This window comes from Telopea speciosissima, chromosome 4, assembly GCF_018873765.1.
Source record: "Telopea speciosissima isolate NSW1024214 ecotype Mountain lineage chromosome 4, Tspe_v1, whole genome shotgun sequence".
Lineage (NCBI taxonomy): Eukaryota > Viridiplantae > Streptophyta > Magnoliopsida > Proteales > Proteaceae > Telopea > Telopea speciosissima.
The window spans coordinates 17,166,793-17,187,070 of NC_057919.1; the positions used below are offsets into that span (position 1 = coordinate 17,166,793).

A 20,278-nucleotide genomic window follows, 5' to 3' on the forward strand; every position below is an offset into this window, starting at 1 on the left:
AATCAATGAAGGCTCACTTGAGGCTATGGCATTTAGAGCTTGTATTGAAGTCTCTTAATGATGTTGATTAGTATTAATTAGAGCTTAAACAAGTGCCTATTTATAGGCTAGGTAGCTCAAATTAATTAGGAATCTGTTTTAAGATCGGATTCAAAAGATAGAGCTAATCCGGTATACCGTTTCCCAATCCGGTATGCCGGATCACCAAATTACTTAAATTAAAGCCTTTGACTCAACGGTCAAAACCCAACGGTTATAATGGGATTTGGTATGTCAGATCCATGTCTGTAGTGACAATTTCGATCCGGTATGTCGGATTCAAATCCGGATCATTCCGTTTGCTCTCTGTGACTTTATATCTGTGGGACAATATGATCTGGTATGCCGTTTTCAGATCCGGTACACCGAATCAGCAGTTTGTGCAAGAATATTGCAAGTCCTTGGTGATATCCAATTGGCATGGGCACATGGAATTGGGTTATTTTTTTCCTCCTAAGGTCTTTCTTCATGTATGCATGCTTGTGTGTGTGCGATACATTGATTTAGACCTTAATACATCTTTTACAACTTTATTACAACTTCAAAAGTACTTCAAGTCTTGGGTGCTTCATGTCTTGGGTACGTCATAGCTTAGCTTGAATTTCTTCCAAGAGTAATTTGAAGTGCTTGTGTATATGTACTCTTGAACCTAGGTGCTCTCCCTCACTTGTTGTCATGCTCTTGTAGAGGGCTTCTCATGCATTTAGATTTCTTATGCATCTAGAACAAGAGTTAGTACACAAGGGTTTATTTGTTATCATCAAAACCATGATATGAAGGAGTGTGTGAGGTCCTTTCCTCAACAATCTCCCCCTTTTTGATGATGACAAATAATCGAACAAAGTAAGGAAAATAATGTAATCTTGCACAAAAGTAAGAATGCATATCATAATTAAGAATCATAATTGAAATTGCATATATAGATTACAAATTAAGGAATACAAAAACTTTCAAGATTACTACAACCATTTTCCACGTTTTCTCCCCCTTTTGACATTATCAAAAAAAATGAACAATAAAATTACGGGGCTTCGGGATTAGGTGGATCTTGAGAAGCCATCCCGGGAAATGGTGGAATTGAGGGAATAGAACTCGATTCTCCGGGGTAGGGTGCCCGAAATGATGGTCGAAAACCTTGAGGTGTAAAACTGTGAGGTGGAGCAGCTTGGGGAGTGGCTCCCGGAGTGTCAAGAGATAGAAAGCCAAGATTGAAAGTCAAGTTTTGGACCGCGGTGAGGATCCGATCTTGTTTAGAGTTCATCGATTCAAAGCTTGTTTAGACTTCTTGACGCAAAGAAACCACATCTTGTTGGAGTTGTTGTTGTCCCATTTCAAGATCAATCACTCTTGTGTTGGTCTCCTCCATGTAATCCTCCAAGTTGGAAACCCAAGTTTGAAAAACTTCGGATGCCCAAGGTTGTTGACGGGGTTGTCTCCTTGGTTGCCGTTCTCCTTCATTACTCGAGTCACCCTCCTCATATTCTTCATCAAAGTCCGGAATGTTAATGGTGTGGAAAGAATTCCGAGTGATAGGGAGGAATGAAGTAGTAGATTCCACCTCACGATCAAGGTCAATGTCAAAGGCCTTGAAGATGCGTGTGAGATGGCGGCCATAAGGAAGGTTTGTGGACCTCCTTGGATGTGCAATGGTCTCCATGTACCGCATAATGAAGTAAGGAAGACACATGGGAGTAGTGGTGTTGGCATAATAGGTGAGATAAGCTTGAGGGGTCAAGTACTTACTCCGATCTTCTCCTCTTGGGATGAAGTTATATTGGATGATGTATGAAATGACGTGAGGGATGAGCTTGAGGCGAGAAATGGGAACCGATCCCTCATCTCCAAGATATTCTTCGAGGATGTTGGGGTACACTTCTTGATGATTGATGAGATCTCGAAAGGAAGAACTCTTGGGAGCCCAAAAGAGACAAGGATCTTCACTAGAGATTTGGAAGAAACTAGCAAGGTCATCAATAGAAATGTCCATTTGGTTGCCCTTCACAAAGGTACTAATCTTCAAATCCCTTTTCGTCGCGCTAAACCGGAGGTTGTTGTAGAAGTATTTCACAAGATTTGGGTAGCAAGGTTCCGAAAGGTGAAGAAAGGAATCCCAACCAATATCCTTGAATTTTTCTTCAAGGTGCAAGCTTTGAAAAGAGGGAACATCCACATCTCTTCCTTCAAATTTTCTATCACGGAAGAGAGGCCAAGTTTCACGAATTCGTCGTTATGAAAGAGTCTACTTGCACTAGCTCCTGCTGCCGAAGAGGCTCCACGAATTGGTGCAAATCGACCTCCATGACGACCTCTTTTTGAAGGTGGGGCAGGGGCATCTTGGGGCATTGGTTGCTTTCCTTTACGACTCATACTTGATGGATAGAGAGAGAGATTAGAGAGAGATGAGTGAAAGTGAGTGATTAGGAGTGTTTAGCACAAGGGGAGTGATTTGTGAGTGAAATAATGTGAAAAACATTAGAAAATAGTGCCCTTTATATAGGCTAAGCTTAGTCTCCAATGGCTAGAAAACGGCCAAAAAACTGCCAGAAAAAGGTGATTCGGTAGACGGAATCAGATCCGGCGTACGCCGTTTCCTCTCGGGAAATTCACATCTGTTGGAAAAAATAGGAAACGGTATACCGTTTCTAGATTCGGTATGCCAAATCGAGTTTTTCAGCAAATTTCACAATTTTCAAGAAAAACAGAAATACAGATCATTATTCAAAGGGGTTACATATCCCTAGTTCTCTTCTTAACATACAAAATCTCTCCTCACTCAGGGGTTTTATAAAAATATCTGCGACTTGCTTCTCGGTCTCTATAAAGTCAAGTCGGATTTCACCTCTTTGAGTTGTATCACGCAAGAAGTGATGGTGGATATCAATATGTTTTGCTCTTGAGTGTAAAATCGGGTTTTTACTGAAGTTAATGGCACTGGTGTTATCACATTGGATAGAGGAAGTGTCCAACTTGATTCCATAATCTTGGAGAGTTTGCCTCATCCATAACACTTGTGCACGGCACTGTCCGACTGTGATGTATTCGGCCTCGGTGGTAGACAAAACAACTGAATTTTGCTTCTTACTAAACCACGAAACCAAACATGATCCTAGGAAGTGACAAGTTCCACTTGTACTCTTCCGATCAACATGACACCCGGCAAAATCGGCGTCGGAGAAGCTAATTAGGTCAAAGTCATTGTCCATAGGGTACCAAAAGCCAATGCTTGAAGTTCCTTTTAAGTACTTAAAGATTCTCTTTACAGTACTCAAATGGGATTGCATAGGTTGGGCTTGAAACCTAGCACAAGCATAGAAACTAAACATTATGTCCGGTCTACTAGCCATTAAGTAAAGTAAACTACCTATCATACCTCTATATTTTGTAGGGTCAACAGGAGTTCCATCTTCATCTTTGGACAAGGTTACAGATGTACTCATTGGAGTGCTAGAGGATTTTTGTCCATTGATGTCAAACTTCTTCAAGAGTTCCTTAAGATATTTAGTTTGACTAATGAAAATCCCATTAGGAGTTTGTTTTATTTGGAGTCCTAGAAAGAAGTTTAATTCTCCCATTAGACTCATTTCACACTCACTACTCATTGATTTATTAAATTCATGACAAAGTGCATCATTAGTAGAACAAAAAATAATGTCATCAACATAAATTTGAACAATAATCAAATCATTTTTCTTATGCTTAACAAATAAAGTAGTATCAATCTTACCCATTGAGAAACCATTATCAATAAGAAACTTACTCAACCTGTCATACCAAGCTCTTGGGGCTTGTTTCAAGCCATACAAAACCTTCTTGAGTTTTTAGACATGGTTTGGGTACTTAGAATCTTCAAATCCAGGGGGTTGGATGACATGTTCTTCTTCATTAATGAAACCATTCAAAAATGCATTTTTCACATCCATTTTATGCAATTTAAAATTCTTATGACATGCAAATGCAAGTAACATTCTAATGGATTCAAGTCTAGCTACAGGTGCATATGTTTCATCAAAGTTAATGCCTTTTTGTTGGTTATAGTCTTGAGCAACCAATCTAGCCTTGTTTCTAGTTATGTTTCCATCTTCATCAAGTTTGTTTCTAAACACCCATCTAGTTCCAATAATTTTGGTGTTCATAGGTTTTGGCACTAAGTCCCAAACTTGATTTCTTTCAAACTGAATAAGCTCTTCTTGCATAGCAATTATCCAATTACTATCCAATAAGGCTTCTTTTATATTCTTAGGTTCAATGGTAGAGATGAAGGCTACATTTGAACAAACATTTTGAATTTTACTTCTAGTTTGTATGCCTTTCTCTAGGTTTCCAATAACAAGGTCAAGAGGGTGATCTTTGACAGTCCTTATTTCCTTTGGAAGTTGATGTACATGATCATTAGGTTCTTCTAAAGAGACATTTTCAACTCTTTTCCTAATTTCAAGTACTTCATCTTCATCTTCCTCTTCTTCTAAGTCTTTATATTTATCTTTGGCCATAGATTCATCAAATTTGACATTCATAGACTCTTCTACAACTAGAGTTCTTTTATTGAATACTCTATAAGCTCTACTATTTGTGGAGTAGCCTAGGAATATACCATCATCCGCCTTTTCTTCAAACTTTCCTAAGTTGTCCTTTGTGTTTAAAATGAAACATGCACAACCAAAAACTTTAAAGTAATCAACTTTAAGAAGTTTATTATGAAACAGTTCATAAGGAGTTTTCAAAAGTATAGGTCTTATTAAAACTCGGTTCAACACATAACATGCCGTATGAACGGCTTCGGCCCAAAGATACTTTGGCAAAGAGTACTTATTGAGCATTGTCCTTGCAGTTTCTTAATTATTCTGTTTTTCCTTTCAACCACACCATTTGATTGTGGTGTTTTAAGAGCCGAAAAGTTATGAATTATACCTTGTTTTCTACAGAAGTCTCCAAATTCATCTATATTGTCAAATTCACCACCATGATCACTTTTGATAGAGGTGATCAAATAACCCTTCTGATTTTGTATTCTCTTACACAGAGATACAAATTCCTCAAATGCATCATTTTTATGCTTGAGAAAGAGGGTCCAAGTGAATCTAGAGTAATCATCTACTATAACAAAAGTATATTTCTTACCTCTTAAACTTGTAGTTTGGATAGGTTTAAACAAGTCAAGGTGAAGTAGTTCCAAAGGTCTAGAATTAGCAACTGAGTTTATGGCCTTGTGAGAAACCTTTGTTAGTTTACTTATTTGATATGCTCCACATGTGTGTTGCTTATCAAAGTTCAACTTTGGTAGATTTCTCACTAGATTCTTTGAAGCTAGGGATCTAATTATTTTAGCATTTATATGTCCCAATTTCCTATGCCATAAGGTAGCATCATCAAATTTAGATAAAAGGCATGTATCATGTGAGTTTACACTAAATATGCAAGTATAAACATTATTTCTTCTACATCCTTCAAGAATCACATTATCATCAGAATTTTTAATCTCACATGTAGAGGCATTGAAATTCACAAAATATCCATTGTTGCATAATTGACTTACGCTTAGTAGGTTATATTTCAAGTTGTCAACTAAGCTAACATTTGAGATTATTGTACCTCCAAACTTGATTGAGCCATTCCCAATGATTCTTCCTTTGTTGTTGTCTCCAAAGGATACTCATCCTCCTTTTTGTTTCTTGAGCTCGGAGAAAAGTTTTGGGGTTAGGTGTCATGTGCTTTGAGCAGCTACTATCGATGTACCATTCCATGTTGCTCTTGTGCACCTACAAAACAATAATGCTTAATAAAATTTTGGTCCCCATTGTGTGTTGGGTCCGTCATTGTTAGTATCATACATTCCTCTTGGTTTCCATTTACCTTTTGGTTGCCATACCAATTTTTGTATGATTGGGGGTTCCAAGGTCTTTGGTTTTGGGGTATTTTATATGATCCTTGGTTTTTAGATGGTTTTTGCATTTTTGGTGGAGTTTTAGATGGTCTTTGCATCTTTGGAGGAGTTCTCCTATTTTGACCGTTATAAGGTCTTCTAGGATAATAAAATGCTTGGTTCATATGATAGCCCCAAATTGTATGTCCCTTTTTGTTGCAGTTATTGTATACAACAATTTGGGGGGTTTTTGGACTTAGAGTCTTACCTTTGGGATTGGGGTTCTTAGCCTGAGGGCTTTCTTCTTGGAATAGCATTCCTCAAGAAAATGTCCCTTCTTTCTGCAGTAGTTACAGTATTTGTTCTTCTTTACTCTTTTACTTGCTAGTTTACTTGAACTTGGGTCTTTGGTTTGATTTGAACTCTTGTTCACATCATAGCCTAGCCCGCCCTTGTTGAAAGGTACTTTGGATGAAGATCCAAGTAAAATGTCAAGGTTCTTTTTACCATTAGTAAAAGATTCTACGGCTTTACACAACTTTTTTTTTTCTTCTTCAAGTCGTTAACTTGAGAAGTTAAAGTCATGTTTTGGTCTTTAAGGGAATTGATCTCTTTTAAGAGATTTTTTTTTGTGGCTGCCAATTCCATGCTACTTTGATAAAGATCCTCAAATGCTTCTTCTAATTCTAAGAAATCTTTATCCTTATGAGATGGAGATGTGGGGGTTACCTCATTTTGGTTTTCTTCATCTTCAAGAGCCATGAGTGCAAGGTTGGTTTGCTCTTCTTCTTGAGATTCTTCGTCTTTTTCTTCTTCATTGCTTGAGTCAAATGAATGTTCGACTTTGTATGCCTTTTTGTATATCTTTATTTTCGGACAGTCTCCTTTATAGTGTCCTGGTTTTCTACACTCAAAGCACACAATGTCTTTTGAAGAAGAATCAGTAGTCTTTGGAAACACTCTTACCTTTTTTGTCCTTAGAGATCTCTTATTGAATGAGGTTTTGCCCTTGTTCTTCAGGAACCTTGAGAACTTCTTGGAAAGATATGCAATCTCGTCATCAGAAAATTCTTCTTCATCATCACTAATTTCGTAGCATGATTTGAAACCCACGACCTTCTTCTTAGATTCTTTTGGTTCTTCTTCCTTGGTGTCTAGTTTGAGTTCTATTTCGTGAGTTTGGAGTGATCCCAATAGCTCATCTAGGCTCAACTTGTCAATATCTTTTGATTCTTTGATAGCCGTTGTTTTGGGTCTCCATTCCTTGGAAAGACATCTCAAGATCTTTCTTACGTTTTCTCCATTTGTATAGATCTTACCTAAACCTTTCAACTTGTTCACAATGATAGTAAAACGAGTAAACACAGCATACATATCTTCATCATTTTTCATTTTAAATAGTTCATATTCATTCACAAGCATATCTATTTTGGATTGTTTAACCTCCGAGGTACCTCCATAAGTTACAACAAGTTTGTCAAACATCTCCGTAGCAGTATCACACATGCAAGTTCTATTGTATTCTTTCTGTCCCAAAGCACATTGAATATAGCTAATTGCTACATAGTTAAGTTGGACTTTTGCTTTTTTAGCGATAGTCCATTCTTCATTGGGTTTGTCTATGGTATTTGGTCCATTTTCAATGACCTCCCAAGCATCAATATTATTAGCACACACAAAGTTTTTTAAGCGATTTTTTCAATAGGAAAATTCTTCTCCTTCAAAGAAAGGTGGTCTATTAATGTTGTCTCCTTCAAAGAAAGGTGGTCTATTAATGTTGTATCCTTCAATCTTTCGATTTGCAGAGGATCCCATGGTCTTTTAACTCTTAATAAGATTAAAAATAATCAAGGTCTTGAGCTCCCGCTTTGATACCAAATGTGAATTCACCTAGAGGGGGGGTGAATAGGTGAACGTAGTGGAAAATAAAAATTTTTGCGGAAATAAAAATTCTATCAATATAAAACAAATAAATTGTAAAGATAACACCGAGATTTATAGTGGTTCGGCCAAAACTTGCCTACATCCACTCCTCTCACCTTAAAGAGAATTCCACTAAAAACAATCTTGAGAATGAGCAAGAGAATTCGTACAAATCTTGATTGAGAGCAAGAGGACTCAACACTATTGATTCCGAGCAAGAAGACTCAACCAATCTTGATTCCGAGCAAGAGGATTCAACCAATCTTGATTCCGAGCAAGGGAACTCAATTAACATATATAGTAAAAATTACTAGAAAAATGATTACCTCAACCTTAGTAAGTGTGTAAGCTCCCTTCCACCTTTGGAGCTTGAAGCTAGATGAGGTAGAGGAGCTTGAGTGTGTGAGCTTTGTGATGATTTGATGTTTGAAATCAATGAAGGCTCACTTGAGGCTATGGCACTTAGAGCTTGTATTGAAGTCTCTTAATGATGGTGATTAGTATTAATTAGAGCTTAAACAAGTGCCTATTTATAGGCTAGGTAGCTCAAATTAATTAGGAATCTGTTTTAAGATCGGATTCAAAAGACAGAGCTAATCCGCTATATCGTTTCCCAATTTGGTATGCCGGATCACCCAATTACTGAAATTAAAGCCTTTGACTCAACGGTCAAAACCCAACGGTTATAATTGGATTTGGTGTGTTGGATCCATATCTGTAGTGATAATTTTGATCCGGTATGCCGTTTTCAGATCCGGTACACCGAATCAGCAGTTTTTGCAAGAATACTGCAAGTCCTTTAAAGGACTAATATGGGGTGATATCCAATTGGCATGGGCACATGGAATTGGGTTATTTTTTACCTCCTAAGGTTTTTCTTCATGTATGCATGCGTGTGTGTGTGCGATACATTGATTTAGACCTTAATACATCTTTTACAACTTTATTACAACTTCAAAAGTACTTCAAGTCTTAGGTGCTTCATGTCTTGGGTACGTCATTGCTTAGCTTGAATTTCTTCCAAGAATAATTTGAAGTGCTTGTGTATATGTACTCTTGAACTTAGGTGCTCCCCCTCACTTGTTGCCATGCTCTTGTAGAGGGCTTCTCATGCATGTAGACTTCTTATGCATTTAGAACAAGAGTTAGTACACAAGGGTTTATTTGTTATCATCAAAACCATGATATGAAGTAGTGTGTGAGGTCCTTTCCTCAACAAGTAATTGGTGCTAATTAGTATACCACAGATGGTAGCTTACTTAAAATATTTGGCTAATTGGCTGTATGTGAGAAAATGAGTACTGTTTACAGTTTGTTGATAAAGAAATGCGAGTGATCAAAATCAAAGATCATGCTGAAACTCTGCAACCTTGTTAAAGTTTAAGGCCCTTCCTCTTACAGTGAACAATCCAACTGCCGAGATCCACTACTCATCAGTGCCAATGACTTGTGCATCCTGAGACGTTACTAATGAAGCTTACCTTCTTATTTGTCTATGTTTAATATCTGATAGAGAAAATAATATGTTTAATATCTTATAGAGAAACTTGTTTGATGTACTCTAGTTTTTGGCAGATTATTCATTATTGATAGTATATTTCAATAATTCGCCAGAAATACTACTTGACTAGGTATTGCTATTATCTATTACGAAGGCTAAATAAGTGTTGCTTAATCTTATTAAGCAGGTCAAGCAAACCTACCAAAGATGTCAAAAAAAGAGGAGGATTTACCAAATTATGTACTATGTCTCCTCAACTTCAAAAATTCGTTGGAGTACCGGAATTGGCCAGAACTGAGGTAGACTTTTAGAAAGTACTTGAAATTTCGTTGAACCTTTGTCATTTGGTCATTTTGGAGCATGAAGGAATTTTCTTGCTCTTAACTTTTCTTGCTCTTTTACGTTGTTCTAGGTTGTCAAGCAAATCTGGGCCTACATTCGTGAGAACAATTTGCAAGATCCAAAGAATAGGCAGAACATAATCTGTGATGAAACACTGCATGAACTTTTTCGGGTAGATAAAATAAACATGTTTCAAATGAATAAGGCTCTGTCAAAGCATATCTGGCCGCTAGATTCAGAAGATGGTATTTCTTTTAATTTCTATTGGGTTCTATTCATAGAGTTAGATATGCATCTGGATGTCAACTCTATTTTTTAATGTTATTTGGTATTACTGCAATAGTTGTCAAACACAGCCTAGTGCAGCCAGTAAAAATAGAGAAACCAGGGACTGTGACTCTTATTAAGTTCGAGTACTAATAACCTGAAACTCATCCGGAAACCAGAAGTCTTAAATAGTTTCCAATGTTTGACTTCATTCACCTCATTGACTTGGATAAAAATGATGAATCTTTGTATGCCAAAACAGAACAACATAAAGAAAGGGAGAATGTCAGGCTATTTGTAGAAAGAGAGAATGAAAGGAATATTCCTGATAAACTTTTCAACTTCACAATTGAATCCTTCCACATACCTCCTTGCTCATCTTCATCAGCCACCTAATTCTTGTGATGAAATTGGATCATTTTTCTGTTGAAGTCAACTATGCTCTTATGGCTCTTCTTGACAAAGTGGATAACGGATTTCTGCTTCCAGCTGAAAATTTCCATTGTCGTTAACCTTTTTAATTCCTCCTTTAGGGTGGCCTGTTGAACTTTTCTTTCGAAGAAAGGGAACAATTTCCTCTCTATCCAGAGCTGCAAAATTTTCCTTACGTTGTGGTTGCTGTTGATTTCCAGTTTTCTAAAATCATTGTTATTCCGTTCTTGATTGCGTCTTTTAAGGTATATTTCTTCTAGAAAGCAATACATAGAATCCCTGCAAAGGAGAATTAGTTCCCCCAAGCACCAAAATGGGAAAAGTTTTTGCAGTGGAACCACATTATACTGAAAAGAGGTTGGCATGTGATGTGAAGTTGGGCGTGGTAGTGACTCTAGGAGAACCTGACAGTGCTTTTCCTCCCAATCCTCAAAAATATGGAACCGACCAACTTCATGAGTACCTGATAATCCTGATTTTGACCTGGTAAAAGGAGAAACATTTGAGGAAAGATCCATCAAGAAATTTCTATCATCGAAGTCTGATAAACTTTGTATTACTGCATGATTCAATGATCCTCTTCACCTATTTGTCGTGGTTGAACCATTTATTTGTGTGGCACCCCAATTTATTTTTAGTTTTGCATTAAACTGTAGTTGAAATGATAAAATAAGGAATAAACAAATTAGAGCTAATTCGGGAGTAGCTCCGATACATGATAAGTCACGAGAGAGTCGATTGAGGTGGTGGCAGACATGTGCAATGGAGGCATTTGAATGCTCCAGAACAGAGGGGTGATTTGATTCAGATTGAAAGAGCTAAAAGAGTCAGGGGTAGGCCTAAACTTACTCTTGGAGAAGTGGTGAAGAAAGACATGCATAGCTTAGGAGCTAGGACTAGTAACAAGTATGGCTTTGAATAGAGCTGTCTGTAGAAAGAGGATCCATCTAGCCGACCCCATTCAGTTGGGATGAGGTCGAGTTGAGTTGAGTTTGCATTAGATTGTAGTCATGAGGCCCACAACAAAATGGTTAAAATCCACAAATTGGACTGAAAAGTTCAGGTCTTGTTGAGGACATTTACAATGCCTTTTCTAAACTGGTACCTCTGCATCATAATTCCTCTGACTAAACTCCTTGGAGCAGGGCATGTCATGGTAATTCTTCTTTACTCTCTGGATTCTGGCTCACGTTTAGGCAGTAAACATTCAAAGCAGTTAATTGGATTGTTGAATCATTGACACTCTATGACTCTCATATAGTTGTCTATTTTCAAGCCCAACTGTTTGTATCTGTCCCTGGATTCTTTTAACATATTTAGTTTGTTCATAGAATATTTCAAACAGGTGTGCTCTGTGGTTCTTCCCCTCCCCCTCCAAAAAAAAAAATAAAAAAAATAAAAAAAAATAAAAATAATAATAATAAAAATAAATAAATAAATAATGATACTCACATCACCCTTAATCCTGTACTATTGACATATCCATAATTGCTTGAGATATTGCTGATAATGGTTATCAATATAATTAACAGCGCAAGCCAGGTCTACACCAAAGGAAAAGCAACGAAAGCAAGAGAGAAAACAAGGTGAGGTTAACAAAGTAACACCAAAGGAAAAGCAACGAAAGCAAGAGAGAAAAGAAGGTGAGGTTAACAAAGTAAATTTTATCTTTTATTTCTTTCACCTGATGTCATCAGCAATTCAGCATATGTTACAGTTCTGCTTATTCTTTTGATAAAGCTTCTTTGCTCTTGAATTAAAAACAAATTATCCAAATGTGTACTTACAAATCAGGTCCAAATGATGCCAAACCCAAAGAAAAACGGCAAAAGGGAGGGAATTCTGGTTTTCTTGCTCCCCTTCAACTTTCTGATTCCTTGGTGAAGTTCATTGGTACCGGTGAGAGTGCATTGTCACGGGCTGATGTTGTAAAGAGAATGTGGGAGTACATAAAACAAAACAATCTTCAGGTATTTCATTTTTGTTACTCCTCTCGGTTGAACCATATGCTGGAATAGCTGGTTAATGAGTCACACCTTAATGACTGGCATTTGGATGCCCTCTAGTATTATTAAAGCATTGCCGGTCTTCCCTTTCTCTAAAAGTTTCTCCCAATGATGTACATTCTTCATTATTTAATAATTTCTAAGAATAGCTCTTTGTAATCAGACACCCTAATCAAGGCTGCTGGGAGGTCCAGGTCTAAGATGTTTAAAGATTACAGGTTATTGGTATGAAAAAGAAATAGATCTGAAAAGAGAATAATGGAAGAGAACTAGTAGCAGGAACAAACAGATTAACAGCAAATAGAAGAACAGATTGTAATATAGAAGAGAAGAAGAGCCTGTTCTTGAGTTTGGTTCTGTTTTCTGGGTCAACCTGAACCTACAGTACAATATTGGTTCTAGACTTAATTTTAAGACCCCAATGGGTTATATGGGTCATGGGCTTAGTATTTTTTGGGTTTCTATTGTAATGAGCCAATTCTATAAGCCCACATAATATGGATTTGAGGCCTATATGAAATTTGCCGTCTATTTCTATTTTTCTTAAGTTTCTAGAAGGTTTTTATTTTGAAAGAATCTTAGGTTATAAGGAATACCGTATCCCATACATGGGGTTTCATACCTCTTGTTTTATTTTTCTTAAATATATAAGTATAGGAGAAAGGGCCCAGAACCCCCCACGATTTTGACAAAAACCCTAGCATTATATTTATGTGATATCTGTGAGATTCATTATCAACCTTGGTGAGAAGCCGCGTGAACTGGTGAGATGCTGGTCAAGTTCTAGGTGAGAGGCCTAGTCCATATCCTCTCCTTCCTTCTCCTTTTTCAAGGTCAGTTTTCAGGGTTACCCTTTTTGCACATATTTGTTTCCCTGTTTCTGTTTGGTCCCTAAGTTGTTTGGTGTTAGTTAACCTCTGTCAGTTCTTTTCTCAGTTTTCCAACTAGGTTCTAGTGCCAACATAATCACCAATACAGTCCATCGATCCCAAGCTTTGGTGGCAGTTCTCTGTCTATTCCTGAGTGCTGCTACAGCAGTGCTCCTCTCTTTACTTCCTATTTTCTGCATGTTACTAATTCTGGTTCACTTGCTATTCTTGTCTTCGCTCCTTAGTTACTAAATCTGTTCCATGTTTCTATTTTGGTTATCACTAGCTATACTTTGGTTTAATTACTGTTTTTCTGTAACTGCTAAGTTTGAGATCTAACCTCAGCTACCTACTAGGCCTTCGAGTTCGACCAAAACTTGGGCCAGATCTGATCCATTTTGATCTGGTTGTTGATTTCTATCTGGTTTGGCCATTGTTTTGACCTGCGGTTCTAGATATTTGATTGGTTTTCTAACCCTAGCCTATGGGTGATTAGATAGCTATCAAAAACTGTATTTCTTCATCTCAATTGCTAGGGGTGGAGGTGTGGAGGGTTACATGTATTAAACTATTAATAAAACTCAGATATTTTAAAAAATAGAAACTACCTAGAAAGGCCAACCCCATTTAGTTGGGATAAGGCCGAGTTGTTGTTGTAAACTACCTAGAAAGAAATTAAAATTTTGGGGCTCTAGAAAAAATTGAAACTTCCTAACAAAGAGACCAGAAATAGTAGAACTTTCTAAACTAAATTACATAGGCTATATTCAGTATCATTTATGTTTTTGTTTATGATCTATTTGTAAAAGTTCATTAATGAAAATTATTTTCGATTTAAAAATAAAAAGTGTTTGGTAACTAGTAGACATAATAGATTATGGAATAAGAAATAGGTTTGTTATGCCTATGTGCAAAATAATTCTTAGGGTAAGTTACATTTGAGGTGCCCTAAGTTTGTGAAAAAGACGTATTGGATACCCTAAGTTTGAAATGTGATATTTGGGGTGCCTTTTTAACAAGTTTGTTCTAAATCAAAATTATTTCCAATTTTACCCTCGTCAACCAGTTTTGGGTATCCTAAACATTCACTCGTCACTGTCACCACCACTCCCCCACCCACCATGATCGTTCCTTTGCTGCAACACATTTGCAAATGCCGCCACACCTCTATTCCCACTGCATGCAACCTCCCACATATGAAATTCTAGATTTGATCAATATCCCCACTTTGGCACCGCATCATGCAGCCACGGACATGGAATGCAATGCATTCAGTCCTACTCCTCGGCTGCCAACCGCCCCTACTGCTGCAACTTCTATCAACCCCCTACAACTCTCACCTCCTCCCACCCTACACTCGTAGCCCCCAACTAAAACGCTCCCACCCACCTGTAATTATGGACACTTGCTTGGGGTATTGTGAACGAGAAACAGACCAATGTTTTTTCTTTTTTATTTGATTGAGAGAGAGAGGAATTTGGATATATTCTGAAGGAGAAAGGAAACTCAAACTGTTGTTTATTCATGGGTATATTCTAAAGTACTGTGAGATTACCTTAATCAGGGAGGAACTAGAGGAATCCGAGGCACAGAACAGAGCATTAGCGAAGAAACTAAACCCAAGCCCAAGTGGTTCTATTGGCACTCTTTCTGTTCTCCTCAATGTTCTCCACTTGTCAGGCTTAAACCCCAAGCACTTGATTATAATTTCTACATTATGTTGGGAAATCCATTCGGAGATTTGTAAAGTTGATAATTGAGCAGATGAGATCAGCAAGGTGGGATCTTGACTTCACCGATTCAGTCGAACCAGTCGTGGTTTACGCGAAACAGAATCACAAATATTATCCATTCGAGTGCTTTGTGTGTAGAGAGACTGAGAGAGTTCGACCGGAGGATCCCAATGGCAAGGCGGTGGACCGCAGGGGAGAGAGAGGGCGGAGGTGTGGACTGCGGAGACCATGGCCAACCGGCAGTGGGAGGTGTGGGTGAGGGGGTTCATATGGTTGGGGGGGAGGGGCAGCGGGGGTGAGGGGATGTGGGGTGGGAGGGGTTTGGCTCCAGTCACGCTATACCCACAAATCTACATAGGGAGCGAATGGGGATTGATAGAAGCTGCAGCGGTAGGGGCGGTTGATCCCTCTCAGGCTCGGTAAGGAATAGTGGCGTTGAATTCTCTCAGGCTCGAACACCTAACAATCCCAGTTGATCCCACTCAAAAAAAAAAAAAAATCTGGCCATTAATAGCATTCACTCGTCTTTTTCACCTAACAACAAGAACCTTTCACCATGATCAGAAAAGGAACAATCACGGTGGGTGGTGGTGGTGGTGACGGGTGGATGTTTAGGATACCCCACACTGGTTTTTGAGGGTAAAATTTGAAATAATTTTGATTTAAAACAAAACCTGTTAAAAAGGCACCCCAAACGTCTTATTGTTCTGCATCTCTGAGAAGAGGGGAAGAGCTTTAGAATAGTCCCCATTTTTATAATATAGAGTTAGGAGTGAAGCACAAGTGTAGTTACTTCGAACTATCCCCTGATATCTCATGTCCTTGTAAAGTATCAGCGCTTCATCTCTATTTCGGTGTGTGCCTGTTTGGCACTTAAGCGGATAAGAAGGCTGTAAGTTGCCTCCTCAGGAACAAATCAAGACTTCTCCACCCAATCAGTTCAAAAGCCTTATTTTCGGTACCTTCTTTAGAAAATGAACCAATGACAACTGTATAAGTGAAATGGTTCGCTGCCACAGCTGGATAACCTTTCCATGCAGAGATTTCTTTTGCAAAGATGAGATCATGAAATTAAATACAGAGATAGAGGGTACTATTCCCTGTTCTTTGCAGCAGAGTAAAATGCCAACATAGCTTTATGGTGTCCCCATCTAGCGTAGGCAGAGGATGGTACCACAAGCAACTTCATCTGGTTCACATCCTGCTTCAAGCATCTTCAAGAATGTCTGTCCAGCAAGTTTGATCTTTCCAACTTGGATATACATACACAAAATGATTGTGTAGACAATGACACCGGACTGATAACTATTAGAAATGATTAGTACATTCTCTGTTGAACCACAATCACAATCAAAATTTTATTTTTGAAAAAAAAAAAAAAAAAACCTCCTTTCGTTGTATGCTTTCCACCAAGTCTTCAGCCACGTCAAGTACAATCAAAATGAAACTGTGAAGCGCGTCAATCAAATGCTCTCGTACAATCGATTATTCAATCTCATCATAACAATTGACAGAACAAAGTTCAACATATCAATGGAAACCCAAATCAAACTGTGTCTAATTGTAACAGCATTTCTCTAGCTTCTCTACATAATAAATAGAAAACCAAATACCCACCTGCAATTCCATCCAGGCGAAGAAATCACAGACCTGCCTCCACCACGTCCGCTCCTTCAACATGACACACATCTCCCGGAATGTGAACTTCGTAACAAAAGAATCCATTACTTTTCCATATTGTATGACCCTTCAGGCTTTGTCGAGAGATTTCAAACAATTCGAATCGCAGCAACGACGTGTTTCCCATACAAATGCCCATCACTATTGTCTTCCAGGTACTGAATCATCAGATCTGGTATCCTCTGAATCCATTTGGATGTCTGAGCACGGGAGCCTTAATTCCTCCTCAGTACACTCAGGTAACGAGCTTTGCCTTGATAATCTGACGAGCGTCATTATTGGAGAGAGGCTTCTTACGATGCTTCTTGTAATATTTTGGATTGTAATTTCTGTTGCCATCATTAATCCAAGGGTCTGGAGTGATGGAGCGGAGGATGATTCTAGGGTTTCTAGGATGTTTTGATGGAGGGGAGGTATCGGAGTTGTAGGAAGAAAATGGTTTAGAATATGTTTTTACCATTTTAACCCCATTTTTTAGCTGTTAGAACACGTGCTCATTTAGGGGTGCAAGTTTGGCCCTGTCGGCCTGAGCATGTCCCGAGCCTTAACAGGGTCTGGGCTGAGATACCCTGGTCCTGAGGCTGGTCAGAGCCGGGAATTTCTGGCCCTGAGTCAGGGCTGGACCAGGGTTGAGGCCTTTTTGACTGTTCCTGTTGAATTCGATATGACATCTCAAAGCCTATGATGTTTTGTACATATTTCCAGTTCCAAGGGTGGGCATGAGGTGCGTAAATCTTTTTAGCACATGTTTGAGTGCCAGTATTTTTGTTTGTAATTGGTAAATCCTTTATTTGAGTTAGTGAGTTCTAATCAACCAACAAACCTGGCGGCATTGCCAGTTCAGAAGGCCCAGATTAGTACTCCTCATGTCTAAGGTTGTTCACTGTTAGGGCCAATAAGGGTCAGCCCGTCCCGACCCTGAGGGCGGATCAAGGTTGGATTTTTTCAGGCCTTGAGTCAGGGCCGGGTCGGGCCTGGACCCAGCTAAGGGGGCCGGGGTTTAAAAAGCCCATCCCAACCCAACCCTGTTGCAGCTCTATGCTCATTAATGTTGAGTGCATAAATGGAGAAAAATGATTTTTGGCCATAACACATAAATGGCTGCTGAGCCTTTTATGGTTTTTGTGTTATTCTAATTTGTTTTAAATAAAAACACGCTATTAATGATATATTAATGATATCAAAAAAAAATGAAAATGTTACCAAGACTGGAAAAAGGAAAAACATAAATGATACCAAAGATAGCCTTAGCCCCCTATATATATATATTTCAGCCCATTGCAATTAAAACCCCAAGGAATTAAAAGCCCCAATAGACACCAAAACAGGACCAACATTTGAACCGGGACTGCATTAGAAAGAGAATTTTATGGAAAATTTCAAACTATGATATCAGACTCACAATGAGAGTGCTGCATAAACTTGTATGTTTTTAAATGTTCCCTTACATCTTATAGCAATGCAATCCTTACAGATTCATACAGCTCAAGAGAGTCTACTGAATTATTGAGTAGCATGAATTAACAATTTTTTTGTGGACCATTTGATTGAACAATTTAAAGGAGAAACTGCTAGACTGGGGGGGGGGGGGGAAAGCTACTTAATAACCAAGTTTCTCCATAACTTTCCTTGTGAAGAAAAGGATATGTATCCTGGGAATAAGGGAAGGTGTACATGTTATCGGCCCAGTACTAGTTCTGATTGTTGCTTTGGAATTGAGCTAGATTATGGGTCCACATCAGCCATTTCACGGACTTCTTTTTATGGAATTTGCAAGGAAGCTTGTGTCCATCAAGCATTCAGAGATTGGGTTATGCATCAAGTTATTGGACATTGGTCATCTAAATAGGATCCGTCACTGAAGTCTCAACTTTCTGGGCTAACATGGTTCCTGGGATGAAGCTAGAATAATCACTTTGAGGTGCTAAATAGTAGTGCTGTGTCTGTTGAGTAATTTTAATAAAATTAGAGATGCTGTCAATTCATTCTTAGGCACTTTTGTCTGCTATGCTTATCTGAGTATTTTGTGGATAGAAGATGATATCAAATTATGTGAAGTTTTCCTGTGTGTGTGTGTGTGTGTGTGGAATGTAAATTGATTGAATTTAAAGCAGATATACCAATATCTGAATTCGAATTCAATTATAGTATATGTATATCATTATCATGATGGCAAATCTAACGGGAGTTTCATTTAAGTATCTGAACTCAAATCCAATGGCATATCTAATCAATTATTCTTTTAGTAGTTCTTATTGTATAAATTGCCTTTTCTTCTAAAAAATAAAGTAACTATAAATGAATTCAAAATATATTATATTGAATATAATTATAATATAATCTTATAATACAGATTGTAATCGGAGTGGACATATCTCGGTCAAGTTTCGTATCTGATTATTATAGTATTATACACATAACTTTCATTGTCCTAATTCTTATTCAATTCCAGTTATCCACATAGCAAGAAGCACATTTGGATCGATCTGGTTTTTTGACTACCCATTTACAACCCTACAATCTTTTAATCTTTCTCTCATTTTCAAATAAAACTCGTTTTCAATGATTTATGCTTGTCCATGAAGGATCCATCTGATAAGAGGAGGATAATATGTGATGAGAAGCTTAAAGAACTCTTTGAGGTCGACTCTTTCCATGGCTTTACAGTTTCAAAGCTACTCACCATTCATTTCATCAAGACAGAACAGTGAGTTACTCCAACTTATTTTTTATGTTAACCCCAAGGAAATGGGCAATTTTGCTGATGAATGTAATTTCTGATTTGAACATTGCTCCACTAATCTGAATTATGTATCTTTCATCAAAGTGGCAAAAAAGCAATAGCAAAATTGGAAAAGAAATCGGTTTTTCCTTTGTCAATCCAAATGGCATTGTACGGTTCGGCTTTTGATTGCTAAACCTTGATGTTCGAACTCAGAAGAACTCTTCATTTTAAGTTGTTCTTTTTCTGATTCTCAAATGGGAAAATATTCTGGCATCACATTAGCAAGTCCATTTACTCCACAGGTATCATGCAGAACCATGAGGTCAAGGAGGCTTTCAACCCTGATTTGAATTTTAAACATCAATTGAAATACAGAAAAACTGTATTCCAATCTTAGCATCAATTTTAGAATACATCTATACACTCTTCAATGGTGTAAGTTATCACCAGATTTTGTACTCTCAAAGGTGAAATTTAGTTGCCATATGGGTGAATCAGTCTATCATTTTGGCTGGATAGAGATATTGGACCATTATTTTAAAAAAAAGGGCGTACCCAGTTTACGAGGCTCCACCACTGCGAGGTCTGGGGACGGTCATAATGTACGCAGCCTTACCCCCGGTTTGTGGAGAGGCTGTTTCCCGACTCAAACCCGTGACCACTAGGTTGCAATGGAGCAACCTTACTGTTGTGCCAAGGTCCACCGTCAGATATTGGACCAGTATTGTGTCTCATTAAAGCTACAGTTGCCAATCAAATGACTCATAGCAAATTAAGGGGAAGTAAAATAGCATGAACCAATCACAGAGAATGATTGTGTATAAGACTGGCTTCAACATCACATTTTTTAATAGAAGGATGGAATCATGAAAGGTCAAACTAATTTACACCAGTATTGTGC

The 20,278-nt window shown here is 38.0% G+C and overlaps 1 protein-coding gene across 2 annotated transcripts in view; it reads left to right on the forward strand.

Annotated features, from left to right (window-relative positions):
- Positions 1–19,547, forward strand: part of LOC122657380 (upstream activation factor subunit spp27-like) — a 35,752-nt gene extending 16,205 nt beyond the window's left edge. The window contains exons 2-6 of one of the 2 annotated variants that reach the window (XM_043852070.1): positions 9,508–9,622; positions 9,736–9,910; positions 11,897–11,950; positions 12,159–12,334; positions 19,238–19,547. In XM_043852070.1, coding sequence (XP_043708005.1) covers positions 9,508–9,622; positions 9,736–9,910; positions 11,897–11,950; positions 12,159–12,334; positions 19,238–19,363 — 646 coding nt within the window. In that variant the 3' untranslated portion in view covers positions 19,364–19,547. The remainder of the gene's footprint in view (positions 1–9,507; positions 9,623–9,735; positions 9,911–11,896; positions 11,951–12,158; positions 12,335–19,237) is intronic. The other variant, XM_043852071.1, reaches the window with a different exon arrangement.
- Positions 19,548–20,278: the final 731 nt, after the last annotated feature.